Below are 15,502 nucleotides of genomic sequence, written 5' to 3'. Positions count from 1 at the left end.
ATGCCTCGAGGTGCTGGGACCCACCTGGGATTGGGAGAACATGCCCAGTTGCCAAGTGCCTTAACTGTGGCCTGTCACCAGCATTTCTGTGGGCACTGTCACCCTGCACCCTGTACCTCAGCCCCAAATGAGGCCACGCCAACCCTGGGTGGTCCACATGAATATCAGCTCCTTAGACACAGGAGAAGCGGGCTCTGCCTTCCTGGCTTACTGAGCCCCGCTGCAGGCACATGCAGGCCGGGGGTGCTCACTTGTCCAGGAGGAGCACACTCAGGCTGGGAGGGGAGAGGCATCCTGGAGAATGACGCTACCGTCAGGGCAGGGGCAGTTGAGCCCAGGCCCTGCGCAGGCCTGTCTGGCCTTGATGAAGGCCACAGAGCACGTCTGGCCCCAGTACCCTCTACCCTGCCTCCAGATACAGGTGGAGAGAGGGGCTCAGGGAGGCCTCTCGGGGCTCTGCGACCTAGAGCAGCTTGCCAAGGCACACCCCAAGCACCCCAGTACCTGGTGTGGAGCTGGCCCTCAATTCCGGGGGGCTCCCAATTCCATGCCATAGTGGGCCCTCAGCAATAAACACCTGCGCTCCCAGTATCTATCAGGGGCCTCTCTGCAGTTGGGTGAGGTGGCCAGCGTGGGTCCAGCTGAGCCTGCAGCTCTGTTCTGGGCACCAGAGTTAGGGCCTTTGGCGCCTGATGCCAGGTTCACAGCCCAACACAAACACCAACACCTGACATGGCAAACTGCAGACAGAATCCTCCTGGTCCGACCGGCCCCGGACTGCTGCCCTCTGCAAAGGACCAGCATGGGGCAGAAGGCTGCCTGAATGCAGTCAGCAAGGACTTTAGCTGTGCTGACAGCCATTCCCTGTCCTCTCAGCTCCTCCCTGGTCACCTGGGGTTTGCCCACATATTCTGGTTGACCCTAGCCACTAACCCTAGTAACCCAAACGATGAGTATAGGGGAGGAGGCCTGGCCCCTAGATGCTAAACACGGAAAATAACCTTCGTCCAGGGCTCTGGGTTTGGCCTGAATGTGTGGGCTTCTGACCCAGACAATGCACATCTGGGGATCCTGGTGCTTGTGACTTTTCATCTGTACTACCAGGAGATATGTGGCCTCTGAGCCAGGAGGCCTCTGGGGTTCTCTCTCTCCCCACACCTCTCTCCTTCCTCTGCTCTGCAGCTGCCACTATTAGGCTGGGCCCACCACAGGCTGCCAGTTCCGCTCCCCTTGAGTTTCTAGGGACAGCATAGCTGGCGGATGGACCAGGCATGCACTGGGCACCTTTTGGCCCAAGCTGCCTGGCTCGGAGGCCAGCAAGCTAAGGCAGGTCCAGATGTTTGTGGGAAAAGGACAATAAGGGAGACACAGGAGACAGAAGCCCAGAGGCAGCAGGGTGACAGAACAGCTGGGGCTGCGGTGTAGAGCCTCTCCCCGGAGCCCTCCCCACTCAGAAGCCTCACATAGCTCCCTACTGCCCACTGATGGCAGCCTGACTCCAAGGTCCCCCAGAGGCCCCACTGGCCTCTTCACCTCCCTGTTTGCTGTGGCTGTGGAGCAAACTCAGGGCTGCGGCTTGGGCTTAACCACCACCCCTGAGCCTTTGTCTCTCATCCTGCACCTTCTCTGGGTGCTCTCTCCTGGGGCCTGCCTCCACTTCAGCCGGCAATGCCCTCCCACCTTGAGGCCTGGTTCAAGCACCGTCTCCTCCAGGAAGACCTCTTTGGCCCTCAGGTATGCAACGGGGACCCTCAGGTGTGCAACTGGCACCCTAAGGGCTCCTATAGCCCTGTTTTTGACTCAGCCCCATCACTCTGGATTCAGAGTATCTGTTTCGTTGTGTGTCCTCCCTCCAAACTCTGAGCCTCAGAGGGGCAGGACTCAGCCCAGGTGGGCACAAGTGGGGGAAGCTGCCAGGGCGGGGGGACAGGACAGCCGCCTTTCACCATCCTCAACCTGGGGGAACATATCCCACCCTGAAGCCCCAGGACAGGTGGCGGCCATCTCTGTCTCTGTAGCTGGCAGCCACCCCCTGGCCAGGAATTGTGTATACAACAGGTACTCAACAAAGCTGAGCTGGTGATACTAAGGATACTGGGTGATAATCACCAGGTGTTTACTCCCTACCAGGCCAGTGGTGGACAAAGCAGGTGCCTGTTAGGCCTTCTGTAGTGCCTTCTCCAAAGCATAGAGCCCATCGGGGACCCTTGTCTAGAACCCAGGACATCTGTCCCAGCAGCCGTGAGCCACCTCCTAAAATGAATCAGAGCTTCTTAAACTTTCTTGACTACGATCCATAGTTAAAAATACGTTGCCTTGCGACCCAGTACAGAAGCACATTGTACAAGGAACAATGCTTCTGCCGCATCTTGTATTCTGTTTGAATTCAACTTCAGTTTAGCCTAGTTTACTCCACTAAAATAAAAATTCTGGTCGTGACCCACTAAATTGTTTTCACAATTCCTCACTTTCCCACAGATCTGGTCCAAATGTCTCCACTGAAGAATGCTCAGAGGCGGCTGGAGGGGAAGCCGCTGCTGAAGGAGTGACAGAGGGGGGGAGTGACCTAGCTCAGTGCCTGCCCCAAACCTCAGTGCTGAGGGGCTGGGGACAGACAGACGGACACCCCAGGGCCTGCTTACCTGAGGTAGCACTGCCGCTCCTTGCCCGGCCAACCTCTGCAAGGAGCTGACCTGAGGACCTGTGACAGGCACTGCAGTGATGGTTCCCAAAGCCTGAAAGACAGAGGGCGAGCTGAGACCCCACGCAGAGGCTGAGATGCCACACAGTGCTGAGACCCCCCCCCCCACAGTGCTGAGATCCCACAAAGTGCTGAGACCCCCCCAACAGATGCTGAGACCCCACAAAGTGCTGAGACCCCCCCACAGTGCTGAGACCCCACAAAGTGCTGAGACCCCCTCACAGATGCTGAGACCCCACAAAATGCTGAGACCCCCCCCACAGTACTGAGACCCTCCACAGTGCTGAGACCTCACACACGCTAAGTCCCACACTGATGCTGAGACCTCACAAAGTGCTGAGACCCCTCCACAGTGCTGAGACCCCACACATGGTGACCCAGACGCAGCCGTCCCACCAGCCTAGCCGAGCAGGGGGCAGCTGATGTAAAGACAGCAAATTCTACTCTTCCCTTGCTTAGTTATGACTTTTAAAATCTATATTCATTCAAGAAATTTTATAAACCAGAGAAAGAAAAGCAGTGCCCAGAAAACAGGAATGTTGTACCTTAGTGTCCTGTTTTAAGTCAGTATTTTATACGGTTATACACAGAATTGTGTAATCTATTCTTCTACTTTCACTTAGGGACACGTGTGAATTCCTGAAGTCACTACAAACTTTATAAATCACTCTGTTCATGGCCATGGAGCCCTCCATCTGGTGGACGTTACAGAATTTCCTCAGCTAAACTCGTCCTCTTAGAGACTGGGTCTAGCCCGGCCGTCTCCAGGTAATAAACAAGGCTGCGGTGACAGGAACATCTTTGTGGATAAAGCCATTTCCACATCGCAGAGGACTTCCTCAGAAAAGAGTCTAAAAGCAGGGATTAATGGGTGAAAATTTAACAATATTTTTCAGGCCCTCACACATGTCCTTGGTGGACTCTTTGTTGGGGAGTGAGCTGGGTGTGCCCTGACACACCCTTCAAGTCCCAGCCCAAGGCTCTCCCCCAGCTTATGACAAGATCTCCACACCAACGGCAGGGGGCATTCAGGGAGGGGGAAGGGAGATGACACCCTTCCAGGCCTCTAGGCCTGCCACAAGCACAGGAGACGTGTTTGGGGGGGCCTGCTTGCCTAATGCCTCCTTCTGTGGGAACCACCAGTACTCACAGTCCCTGAAGAAGGAGCAGCTCTACATGGCCACATTTGTACCCCGTCAGTCTGCCGGGTGGGGGAACAGCACCCATCACTCAGATCCAGCCAAACCACCAGTGGCCAGTGATCAGCAAGATTCTCTCTTGAACTCAGACTCAAAAATTCTTTTTTTTTTTTTTTTTTTTTTTTTTTTTTTTTTGAGACAGAGCCTCAAGCTGTCCCCCTGGGCAGAGTGCCGTGGCATTACAGCTCACAGCAACCTCCAACTCCTGGGCTCAAGCGAGTCTCCTGCCTTCGCCTCCCAAGTAGCTGGGACCACAGGCGCCCGCCACAACGCCCGGCTATTTTTTGGTTGCAGCCGTCATTGTTGTTTGGCGGGTCCGGGCTGGGGACTCGAACCCGCCACCTTAGGTGTACGTGGCTGGCGCCTTAGCCGGTTGAGCTATAGGCGCTGAGCCAGACTCAAAAATTCTTAACACAATGTTAGCAAATCAATTCCAACAATAGTAAAAATGATAATTTGTCGTGACAAGTTGTTTTCATCCCAGGAATTCAAGGTTGCCTTGCCATTTGGAAGTCAGTATAATTCACTGTAATAAGACACAAAAGAAGAAAAACCATATGCTGACCTCAGTGGATGAAATTAAAAAAAAAAAAAGCTGTTAGAACAAATAAAGAAAGATTGCAGGACAAAAGAACAATATATAAAAGCAAATGTATTTCTATACACTACCATCAACATTCAGAAATCTGAAAAATTTTAAATGCCTTTTGTAATAGCATCAAGAAATAAAAATAAGAAATACTCAGTAATAAATCTGATGATAGCTGTGCAAGGCTGTACACTGACAACCTTGAAATACTGTTGAGGAATATTTAAAAAGACTTAAGGGAAGAAAGAGATATACCACAACCATGGATCCGAAGCTTCAGTATTGTCAAGATATCAGTTCTCCTCAAAATGACCTACAGACTCAATACAACCTCCCTCAAAATCTCAGCAGGCTTTTCTGAAAACAAATTGACAAGATGATTTTAAAATGTGCATGAAATTATAAGGGACTAGAATAACCAAAATAACTCTGAGGCTAACAAAACAAAAAGCGAACAAAGGAAAGGACTTCCAGTTCTTGACCCCAAGACCTGTCATAAATAAGGTGACCAGATTTTAACATTTTGACCCGGGGTGGGGGGCAGGGCCTGACAACAATGCAAACTTTGATAAGCAGTTCTCAATAATCACTTCTCAACAATTATTTGTTATTATTACAGTTTAACATTATAAAATTAACAAAAATGACATAAAACTCATATCCTGGCAAAATACATGGCAGCCAAAAACTGTATATTCCCTTACTGTTCTCCTGCCTGTTCGTGCATTCTTTCCAAAAATTGGGACTTCTTTAAAATGCTGCGGGACGCGGGACAAATTGTTAAAAATTGGGACTGTCCTGCCAAAAGCAGGACGTCTGGTCACCCTAGTCATAAAGCTACTCCAGTCAATATAGTTTGGTGTTGGTGTTAAGATGGCACAAATAGATCAATCATCAGAACAGAGTCCAAAGTAGACTCACACATACATGGTCAGCAAAGGCTGAAAAAGCAAGTCGTTTAGTGGAAAAGGATAATCTTTTCATAAATGGTGTCGGAATAAGGAGATAGCCATGTACTATCAATAAAAACAAACAAAAAAGAACTTCAAGCCATGCCTCATATCATACATTAAAAAAAACAAACAACGGATCACAGACTTAAATGTAGAGACTAAAACAATAAAACTATTAGAAGAAAACATTAAGAGATATCTTTGAGATTTGGGGTCAGGCAGAGTTCTAGGTAGAACAACCAAAAGCATAATCCATGTAAGAAATCAATAAACAGAACTTCAACACAATGAGAAGCTTTTGAAGTTAGACAGTATTTGGAGAATGTAAAAACTAGCCACAGACTGAGAAAAAACACACGCAAGTAAGCTGACAAATAACTTGTACCCAGAACATAGGAAAGACCTCTCAAAACTCAATAATCCGAAAATAACCCAATTTTAAAAAACAACAAAATATGTGAATAGGATAAAGAAGACATACTGAAGGCAAAAAAGCAGATAAAATGATGCTCAACATAATTATGCACATGCAAACTAAAACCCCAAAAAGGTACAACCACAATCCTATTTAAGTAGCTAAAATTGAAAAAACTGACCAGATCAAGTGTTGGCAAGGGTGTACAGCAACTGGGACTCTTCTTCGATCTTGGGGACATAAAATGGTACAATCACATTGGAAGACGGCTTGACAGTTTCTTAAATTAAACGTACACTTACTGCTATGGACTGAATGTTTGTGCTCCCCGCCCCTAAAAAGTCACATGTTGAAGCCCTAACCCTCAATGTGATGGTATTTGGAGATGGGCCCTTTGGGATGTGATTAGGTCATGAGGGTTATAGCAGCCCTCATTTAGTGCTCTTATAAGAAAAGACAAGAGAGAGCCGCTGTGCCCCACCTCCTCTCTGCCCCTGGCAGACACAGCAAGAAGGCAGCCATCTGCAAGCCAGGAGCAGAGCCCTCATCCGGAATCCAACCCTGGGAAGACCTTGGACTTCCCAGCCTTCAGAACTGTTAAGGACTTCCCAGCCTTGGCCATGGACTTCCTAGCCAACAGGAATTAATTTCTGTTGCCTAAGTCCATGGCATTTTTGTTGCAGCAGTCCAAGAAGAATAAGACATTCACTGGATAGATGATCCAGTTTATTCCTAGGCATTATCCAAGAGAAATAAAAGCAGATATTCACACAGGATCTTGTACATGTAATGTTCGTGGAAGCTTTATTTGTGTAGCCTTGACTGGACACACCCCAATGCTCACCAGCAGGTACTTGGATGACTGATCTGCGATAGCTGCACACAGTAGACCAGTACTCAGCAACAGAAAGGCACAGACCACCGATACACACACACAACGTGGATGGATCTCAAAATAACACTGTCAAATGAAAGAAGCCAAACTCAAAGCCAACTTCCAAGCCAGGTGAGGTGGCTCACACATGTGCTCCCAGCACTCTGGGAGGCTGAGGCAGGTGGATTGCTTGAGTTCAGGAGTTTGAGACCAGCCTGAGAAGAGCGAGACCTCATCTCTACTAAAAATATAAAAATTAGCCAGGTGTGGTGCTGGGCCCCTATAGTCCCAGCTAGTCAGGAGCTCAAGAGTTTGAAGTTGCTGTGAGCTATGATGTCACAGCACTCTACTCAGGGTGACTGAGTGAGACTCTGTCGAAAGAAAGGAAAGAGAGAGGAATGAAGGGAAAGGGAGGGAAGGAGGGAAAAGACACTTTCCACCAACTATCCACTCTCTGCTGGTGCTGGGCTGGCTTCATGCTCTCCAATCCCTACTGGTTTCTCTTTGCTCCCAGGCCTGCTCTGGTTCTTCCACTTCCTTAGAAACTTTAATTAGCAAGCTGAAAAGACATTTTATCGGGCAAGGGTTGACCTTTCTGCTCCCGTCTGGAATTTATCCACAGGAGCAGAAACAATCATCTCAGAGGCTATTCCACGAGCACCACACAGTCTACAGCTGCACCTTTGTCCAGATCAAGGAGCTCCTTATGACTACGCTTATGGCGGTAAGCATTATAATAGGGAAAATGGGGCCATAAAAGTCAAAGATACTTCAAACTCTTCCTGCATCAGAGGAGTTCCCAGCCACCGTAGGAGGGTCACACAAGCCGAGACAGGTGGGAGGAGAAAGGTGTCTTGCAGACCCTACAAGCCAAGGCAGAAGTTACACATGGCTTTAAGAAATGTTTCTCAGGGCCCCTGAGGGTTTGGCAGGGTGGACCTGGCTGAGATTCTGGCTCTGACACCAGCTGCACGTGACCACTCAGCTCTGCTCACCCACCTTCCTCATCGGCAGGGCGCATAAGGGTTTAAGGAACTTGGGATGACCAGCAGGTACTTGGATGACCGACCCAGGGGCCAGCACGGTGCATGGGAGCCTCCCTGAGCACTGGATGAAGGAAGGGACCAGACTCCCTGAATTCAGCACTGGGGAAGGGCATAGCCATGGGTCCCCTGAGGGGTTTTATATTTTAAAATTAGCCAGGAGCTAGTGACTAATACAGTGGCTTACTTAACTTGCAACAAAAGACCCTTTTTCCCTTCAGAGAAAGCAAACAATGAGGGAAGCAAGCACTCCAGCCTGTCCAGATTTGGAAGCCTTGCAGTCCTCCCCCCTTGGTTTACAGATGGAGAGACTGCAAGCAGAAGGCAGGTTCCTAAGGCCACAGGCCCCAAACTCAGGCCTCTTCTCAGCTTTGCTGGGGAAGAGAAGACACGGTGTGGAAAGGAAGACTGTGCCTCCTCAGGGACCCTGTCTGCACCCCGAGGACAGGCTCCCAGGCTGGCCCCTCACAGGGCCTCCACCCTCCATGGAGTTCCAACTGTCAGCAGACACATAGTTACAAGAAGAAAGGCCACCAAGAAGAGAAAATGACTGAGGTTCAGGAGTAAAGAGTTCGTGGGTTCCCCAAGCCTGGGAGGTGGGGGAGCTGTGGAAGTCGGGCAGGGCCCATTCCCACAGGACACCCCAAGTGGCCTGGACACTGTCTCTATCTAGGCCAGATCCCCAAAGGCCTCCTGGAAGGGGTATGAACCCTCCACCCCCCTTGCCTCTACAAGTGCTGCTATGTCTCAGGGAGTGTCTAAGGACTCGAGAGAGATGCTCACAGAGCCCCAGGTGGACCCGGAGTACCCCACCTGGGTGGGTGCAGTGCCGGCCGCTGGGTAGGATGAAACCCCTGCTCCCCGCCAGGGGCACCCGCTGCTCAGAACCCAACCAGGCAGCAGCGTGGCCTGGGTCATGTGGCCACAGTACAGGGCCTTCATCTCTGGTCCCGGCAGACACGTTAGGGAGGCTGCATCTCTCCTCATCTGTACGGACCCCAGGAGGATGTCAATGCGGATGTGCAGGTGAGAATCTAAGAAACACGCAGTGAAGCCTTTCTAGAGTGGATTACACCCTCTGCAATGCCCCCCACTTCAACGCACCGCCACTGTGCACCTACTAACTTCACACCACCCCAAACACCCGGGCTGCCTGTTTTGAAGCTGGATCCCACCCAGGTAAGAGCCCTGCCTCTTTTCATTCACAGCAGCCCCACGTCCCCCCTTCTTCCCATGAAATAGCCTTTTTGAAGACACCAGGACAACTGTCCACAGAAGGTGACTGTTTGGATGGTCACGCCTCTTGAGAGCGTTCACCCACCATCCAAGGGTGGCCATCAGGGCAGAGGCTGTGCCCGCCAGGACCAGGAGCTGGAGAGGACCACTGAGGCCCCCACTGCCTTTGCCCACGGAGCTCTGGACACGGGAGGAGTGGGCCACGCCCGGCCAGGTGAGGAAAGTGGAAAAGCAGCCCTAGGACTCCCTGGGACACCTGGGACACCCCGGGGAAGGCCACCTTGCTGGCCTCCCCTCCAAGCAGCTGAGCGGCTCTTCTGGCTGCACTGCTGTGCCACGCCACTGTGTGCCCAGCTGCAGAGCACAGCGGTGTGGCTGCTTCCTGCGCTGCAGTTCTCTCATCTTCACAGAACTGCTGTGATGTGCGTCAAAGATAACAAGTCGGTTCCAACATCAATAACTGTAATAAATATTAATACAACATAAGCACCACTTTTACTGTCTTGTGAAGCCAGTTTATTATTCACAGATGAAATCCAGCTGCCTCCTTGATCACTGTCAGGAGCACCAAGATGCTCCACATCGGCACCAGCTCGGCGGGGGCCCCGCTCCTGCGCCCCGACATCATGCCTCCACCAACTGCAGGCCCACCCATGAAGGACTGTCAGGTACCACTGAGAGTTCGTGGGAAAACCTGGGGAAATTCCAGCCTGCTCCCACCCAGCAGCCGGCTGCTCCCTGCCTGTGTCAACCCTGCTCGACACACCTGGAGCCCAGGTGCTGGGGGAGATTGACCGATCTACATTTGAATTTCATTCCAATGCTGGCTCTGGTCATACCAAGCATCACTGTCCTTCCCTGACAGATAGGACAGAGTGGGGCAGAAGGCACCTGGTGCAGGTGCCTGAGGAGCAGCTGAGAGTGATGGCGTGTGAGTGGTTCCAGTGGCTCCACCGCCCTCAGCCCTGTGTGCCTCAGTGAACTGATGTGCAGAAACGACCAGCACCACCATGAGGCAGGACGTGTGCAGGACAGATGGAGACACAAGGTGTCCGCAAGGCTGGCAGTGGGGAAATCAGGTCAACTGACAGGAGACTGCCAGGCCCCCAGTCCCACCCTCCCCGAGCACACGTGGAGAGGACCCACATCACCAGCACAGGACAGTTGCAGCACTGGCAACCAGGAAAGCTGTGGACAGTGCCAGCCAGGATGTTCTCAGATGACAGAAAACCTCCCACAGCCAGATGTGCAGGTCCCCCTGAGAGCACTGAAAACGCACCCCCAGGTGCACAGCACAAGTGGCCTATGACGCTGTTCGCATCAAGTCAGCGCCTCAGGATGGCACTAAGCTTGCTCATATAGTAAAAGCCCACGACCAGGGCTGGGTCCCCCTGTTTGTGACTGTGACCTCTGGGGAAGGTGACAGCGAGGACATGTGAAAGGAGCTTATCACCTCTGTGACGTTTTAGCCCTTAAAGAAGTGATTACAGGCTGGGTGCGGTGGCTCACACCTATAATCGGAGCACCCTGGGAGGCCCAGGAGGGTGGATGGCCTCAGCTCAACAGTTCCAGACCAGCCTGAGCCAGAGTGAGACCCCATCTCTATATAGAAAAATTAGCCGGTGTGTGCCATACCTTTTGGGGGCACGACACAATTGTAAGAGAGACTTTACCTAACAAATACAATCAGTGAAACCTGTTTTTTTGTACCCTCAATGAATCCCCAACAATAAATTTAAAAAAGAAAAACTAGCCGGGCACTGTTATGGGTACCTGTAGTCCCAGTTATGCGGGAGCCTGAGGCAAGAAGACTGCCTGAGCCCAAGAGTCTGAGGTTGCTGTAAGCCATGATGATGCCACAGCACTCTACTCAGGGTGACAGAGTGAGACTTTGTCTCCAAAAAAGAAAAAGTAATTACATTTAACTTGCCAAATATCCACATTTACTCATTTGAGGGGAAGACATGTGGAGGTTTATTATAGAGCCTTTGCATGTTTTATAATTATAAATAGGCAAAAAAGGAGGCAGAAGGGAGCTAGGGAGCAAGAAGGGTCCCTGGAAGAGGTGGTGTCTGAGCTGGACCTTGAAGGCAGCTCCATGTGGGCACTCAGGAAAGCACCCAATTAGAAGAAGGGACAGGTGAATGGTGGGATGGGGCAGGACACCCTCAGGGGGCCGGTGTTGAGCAAGGTGGGTGGAGCAGGAGGCTGAAGGGGCAGAGGCCAGGTCAACAGTGGCCCTGAATGCCACGTCCAGGAGCTCAGCTACTCCCCTGGGGAGGACGAGGACCCAGTGCAGGCTCTTGGAACGTGGCTGCCCGTGGAGCCTCACCGAGGCCACGGCGTCCTTGGGGACGCGTAGGCACAGCGCTCTGGGGTGGGCAAAGGCTGGGCTCTCGCCCCTCTGGACATGACATGTTGCTGCTTTCTGAGGGGCAGAGCGCACGAGTGGCCTGGGGTACAGAGGCTGTTCTGACCTGTGAATCTTCTCCTACCAGGACCTGCTGTCCTGAGAGGTCCCTCCCCACCCTGCATCCTGCTCTCTATCAGGGTACTGGGGGACAACCCCTTGTACATGGAGGCTCCCGAGAAGTGAGCTGCTCCCAGGTGACTCCTAGGAGACCTTAATGCTGGGTCTTTAACAAGGACTCTCTTCTGGAACCAGCTTTATCAAACCCTACGAGGAGAGTCATTTTCCAAAGCCCTGACCTCAGGTTGCTGCCCACAACTCGCTCCAGAGCAGATCTGTTTACCAAGACCACCCTGGGGGCCAAGACACTTGAACACAGCAGCCCAGCTGCCAGACGCAGGTGGATTCTGCCTGGCCCGGTCCTGGTGACCCTGACCAGGCTGGGGCCGGCGAGGTGGGCTGCCCAGGGCCACTTAACCAATTGCAAAGGCCTTTGGTGGTGGTGGGGCACTTGTAATCAGAAAGCGCCAGAAAACACAAGTGGCCACTGTGCTCTGACATTTCAAATGTCCCTTCTGCGGCCCTCAGTGCCTCAGAGTGGCTTAATTAACTTGAAAGGATGTAATTTTATGCTATTTAGTAGGAAACACTCACTCTAAATGGCATCCTGGACTAAGGATTGGGGGCTGTGATCTTGAGGGTGGGCAAAAAGCAGGGCAAGGTCTCTGGCAACTATAGGCGTGTATGGGGGGGTGGGGCATGGAGACATTCTGGAGACTTCTGCACAAGTCGGAGGTCACATTGTTTCCCAATGGAGGATGTCGGCAAGACCAGCTAAAACGCCTTCCTGCACCCACTCAACTGGCGGACAAAAGCCGTCTCTGACAGAGAATTGGACTCGAGGACCAGGAGCCGAGCGGGACTTCAATCAGGAATCTCTGGGAATGTCCAAAATCCAGGGGGGTTACCCAAAATGGCAGCCGTAGAAGTGCCCTCGCCCCACAAAAGGGGCTGTCTCCTCTAACCTGTGTCCCTGAGAGAAGAAGGCAGGGCCCAGGTGGAGGGGCAGCCTTGAAACCTTGGGAGGGGGTGTCTCTGCCGGAGGACCCAGGGGCAGGGGTTGGAGGCCTTGATCTGAGGGGACCTTGGGGTTAGTTTTCCTTTCTCTCATCTCTTCCCCAGAATGATGCAGAAAAATCTGACATTGAGTAGTAGCTGCCAGGAGAGGACAGGTGGGACGACTCGCTCTCTCCCAGAGGGGTCGGGGCTGCCTCTCTGGTCCCTGAGACAAGAGGTGCCTGCCCTCCGCTGTGTCCCCAGACTGTCCTGCATACCTTGGCTGATGCCCTCCCATCAGTGTTTTTGTTGTTCTTTGGCAGGTGACCCTGGAACCTCCATCTGGCCTGTCCAGCCTGGAGAACCAATAAAACAAAAAACAAATCACAGTAACAGGGAGACCCAAGTCCACTGTGGTGCTTATCACTGCCGCCCTCACAGCCGCCAGACCTCCGTAAACAGGCAGTCATTTAGAAAGTCTGCTTTCCCCGTGCAGTGGGCTGATGCACATCTGCACTGGAACCATGGAAAGCCTGATGACAGCCCAGAGGGTGCTCCCCTAACTGGAGACACCCCCAGAATGGGCCTCTGCGTGGACAGAGTGGAGGGCAGACCCTGGTCCTGCACAGGAAAGGCCCATTGGAGACAGGGATGGGATTCATCTCCACTGCAGGGCAGAGGTGCGCACACAGCTTGCTGGATTCCAGCAAATGTCTAAACCCAAGTAACCACCACCCAGACCAAGATATAGAATGTTCCAACAACTGTGGGGGCTCCCACAAGCCCCTCAAAGAGGGCCCTATATGCTAACAAGCTCCTATGAAGGAGAGGGGGTCCTGCCCTTCTGGTTTAATGCACAGATGCTATCTCTGCTGGGGCCCTGGGCAACAGGATTAGACCACTTGTTTTCTTAACCTGATGACACTAATTAAACTCAGCAAGTGCTTATGGTGCACCGACCTGCCACTGGGCCCGTGTGCAAATGCGAGGTTCCACCCACAGTCTGGGGGCACAGACACTGAGAGAGTATTGAGACCTGCTGCCCTCTGCTCCACCAAGGTGAACAGGAAGGTCCCACCAACATAGAGGGGCGACCAGTGGGCAGCGTGGTGCTAACACTGATAGAGCGCTATCTAGCTCATCACCATAATTCTCCCAACACGCACATGAGCAGACAGAGGAAACGTGCCCTGCCCCAAGCGACCTGGTGAGAGGAGGAGATACCAGAAGGGTACCCCGGGAGAGGGCCAACACCCTGCTCCTCCCCCTCATTCCTCCCACTCTGACCTATAGGATCAGACCAGGCAGGGGTGAGGGGTGGGGCTGGAAAGAAGGTCACATATCAGGGCCCAATGTTTCTAAGGGGTGCCACCACCTCAGATGGGGGTGGGGCTGCCCACAGAGCCCTGCATACAGAAGGCACTTAATAACTGTACTAGTGTCCACCATGTGTGTGCATGGACTGCCCTATCCAGAGCTCTGCTTCTGGCACAATCAGCCACAGTGCCTCGAGAGGCAGGGACAGGGGATCATGACAGCTTGGTGACTGCCATTCTAACTGGGAGATAACAGCTGTTGTGAAGTACAGGTGCCAATCATCTTTTCACAGAGCACCTGTGGCAGGGGAGGGGCATATGGAAATAATCCAGGTGTGCCTCAGACTAGAATCCTCATCTCCTGACAAGTTTCCCCACCTCCAAGCATCTAGGGGAGAGGGTGAGGCAGGTCACTGAGAAGAACCAATGTGATGGTGACCCACAAAGGGACAGGAGAGGCGGGGCTGCACGAGAGATCCAGCCAGGTCAGGAGCATATACTGCATGTTCATTTTGCATGAGAGACACCCGGGCAGGAAGAAAGGAAGGCACCCCAAGGGTCCAGGAACATCCAGATCCATCCATGGGGCTCAGGATGCTGCAGTGTCAGGAACGTTCCCTGCAGGTGGCAGACAGTCACTGAGCCTCTGAGGCTCCATGGGCAGCAGGCACAGCTGCCAGCCCAACCTTGACCTTGGCTGTGGATGCTGGGAGTGACAGGTAGGATGTGTGTGCGCTCAGACACTCTCTCCCTTGTCTAGTTAAGAGGCATGTCATAGGCAGGGTGTAGAGAGAGACCCACCCCCCAAGCTGGTGGCTCAGCATCATCCACATCCAGCAGGAGGTGTGGGAGCCACAACCAACCCAGTCACCAGACAGATGTGGCTGTAGTAACCAGATCACACTGTGACCCGATCATGGGCCCAGAATGGCTGCAGTTGACTATAGGATCAGATAGTGGACAGATGACCTCGTGTTACCCAGTCCTTGGATGGTGGGGCAAGGGGCCACCTGGGGTCCAGGCGTGGGAGAGCCAGATGTGTCTCATCCACAAGAGAGAACACCCTCTGGCCACCGCCCCTACTCTCTCTGGAGAGCCCCTACTTCTGGAGAGCCCTCAAGGGGGCCTAAGGGGGTCCCAGACCCCTAGACACAGGGAGGTTAAGGCCCTGAGGAACTCCTATTCCGTGAGTCATTGGCAGGACCCATCACACCCTCCAAGGTCCATGCCACCCTTCACCATGGCCCCACCTGTCTGTTTCCTGCTCCCAGCAACAATTCCGTCTCAGTGTGTGGACACTCAACACTGGCTCCTGCCCTCCTTTCCCATAGCCACAGCTTCCCAGTGACAGGGAACTGGGACGCTATAGAGGCAGCTTCACAACGGTGCACAGGGAGCCAGGCCCCACATGACCAGAAATTCAGCTTGTGGCTGGGCTGGGCAGCCACACTCACCCTCCACAGCCACCCTGCCCTGCCCTGTGGGACAGGATAGACCCCTCAGGAGTAGGACTGGACACTTCCTTCCCACCTCTGCACACGACCTAATCCTGGGGAACTGGGGCGGCCACCTGAGGCCTGCCCCATCCAGACCCAGCACCCCCTTAGGACTCACATCCTGCCCCCTCCTGCTGCCCACCTGGCTGACTCACCTTTCTGTCTCCTCCCCAGGTGGTCCTGGCCTCAGGCCTCTGCCAGAAATTCCCCAAAC

At 52.9% G+C, this 15,502-nt stretch overlaps 1 protein-coding gene across 2 annotated transcripts in view; it reads right to left on the bottom strand.

Annotated features, from left to right (window-relative positions):
• Nucleotides 1-15,502, bottom strand: part of PHF21B (PHD finger protein 21B) — a 94,394-nt gene that overhangs the window by 25,595 nt on the left and 53,297 nt on the right. For both annotated transcript variants that reach the window (XM_012814202.1, XM_003783118.1), the window contains exon 3: nt 2,643-2,735. In XM_012814202.1, coding sequence (XP_012669656.1) covers nt 2,643-2,735 — 93 coding nt within the window. The remainder of the gene's footprint in view (nt 1-2,642; nt 2,736-15,502) is intronic.

The sequence above is a fragment of the Otolemur garnettii genome, unplaced genomic scaffold, assembly GCF_000181295.1.
Source record: "Otolemur garnettii isolate 467f Iridium unplaced genomic scaffold, OtoGar3 scaffold00007, whole genome shotgun sequence".
NCBI classification, from domain to species: Eukaryota; Metazoa; Chordata; class Mammalia; order Primates; family Galagidae; genus Otolemur; species Otolemur garnettii.
Note: the sequence above shows the minus strand (reverse complement) of the source record. Positions and strands in the feature narration are given on the sequence as shown.